This window comes from Leptonychotes weddellii, unplaced genomic scaffold (genome assembly GCF_054177405.1).
Source record: "Leptonychotes weddellii isolate Sample4059 unplaced genomic scaffold, ASM5417740v2 HiC_scaffold_41786, whole genome shotgun sequence".
NCBI lineage: Eukaryota > Metazoa > Chordata > Mammalia > Carnivora > Phocidae > Leptonychotes > Leptonychotes weddellii.
Genome location: NW_028008337.1, coordinates 1 through 917, shown reverse-complemented (window position 1 = coordinate 917; position 917 = coordinate 1). Strand labels below are relative to the sequence as shown.

The window sequence follows — 917 nt, the reverse complement described above, 5'->3', positions numbered from 1 at the left end:
ACTGGGGAGAGGAAGGGGATGGGAATGAGAAAGTGGTGGAGATACGAGATCCTGCATTTTGACTGCAGAGGTATTATGAATTCCATTGAATAAGACAAAGTGAGACTCTAGTGGGGAAGTACTACTAGAAAACAGGAGAGTGGCTACTAAGGACTCACTGTGCAAAGAAGGAAGACCCCAGAAGAACTGGCTATATTTCTGATGCAAATTTTCCCCCAAAGACTTGACATTGAGGAGCTGCTGATAAATACGCAGCCGCTCTGGTTTGCCTTCAATATTCCAGCCAGTTTTGGGGGCTGTGGTGACCTGTACATCAGATGGCTGCAGCAAATTCCCTTCAGATGTCCATTGGTATTCTGACCACATTTGTTTGGAAAATGGCCCCTCCTCTTTTACTTTCTTCTTTAAAATCTGGAAAGCCATTCTATTCTTCATTTCTCTCTCCAAGAGTGCCTGGAAGTTAAGGCCAGGGAAAGAAATTGCACTGACCTCCTTGTGCTTAGTAGCAGAGTCTCTCCAGAGATAGGTTTCCGGTAGATGGAGGTAAATTTGCTCTTGCTGAAAACTGGAGTGTGCTGACGTGGGGAGGCACATGTTCTTGGCCTGAGCCTGCCAACAGGAGAATTCTGAAATTGACAGGCTTGAGCAGTCACTACCTCTAACTGTTGGGACATAAGTGGACAACCCACCAGGGCTATCTGGAGATGACTTCTCAGGATCAGGCTTCATTGAGATGGAAATCGATTTAGATTGAGTCACAGTTAAAGTGCAGTGTGGCGGTGGTGAAACAGACAGGGTTGGTGGTGCATGATGACAAGCAAATGAATCAGTGGGATTCCTTGCCTGGGACAGATTTGGTAAGAGGTTGATACCTTGTGAAATGGTGGGGTCAAGAGCGGAGATGGTATTCAGAGGTA

At 46.2% G+C, this 917-nt stretch overlaps 1 protein-coding gene across 1 annotated transcript; it reads right to left on the bottom strand.

Moving 5' to 3' along the window:
• Nucleotides 1–45: 45 nt before the first annotated feature.
• LOC145719397 (spermatogenesis-associated protein 31D3-like) lies at nucleotides 46–858 on the bottom strand (the record flags this gene model as incomplete). The annotated part of the gene is made up of 1 exon (XM_081810883.1): nucleotides 46–858. A coding segment is annotated over exon 1 (684 nt), but the record flags the coding sequence as incomplete, so codon positions are not given.
• Between the last annotated feature and the right edge of the window lie 59 nt (nucleotides 859–917).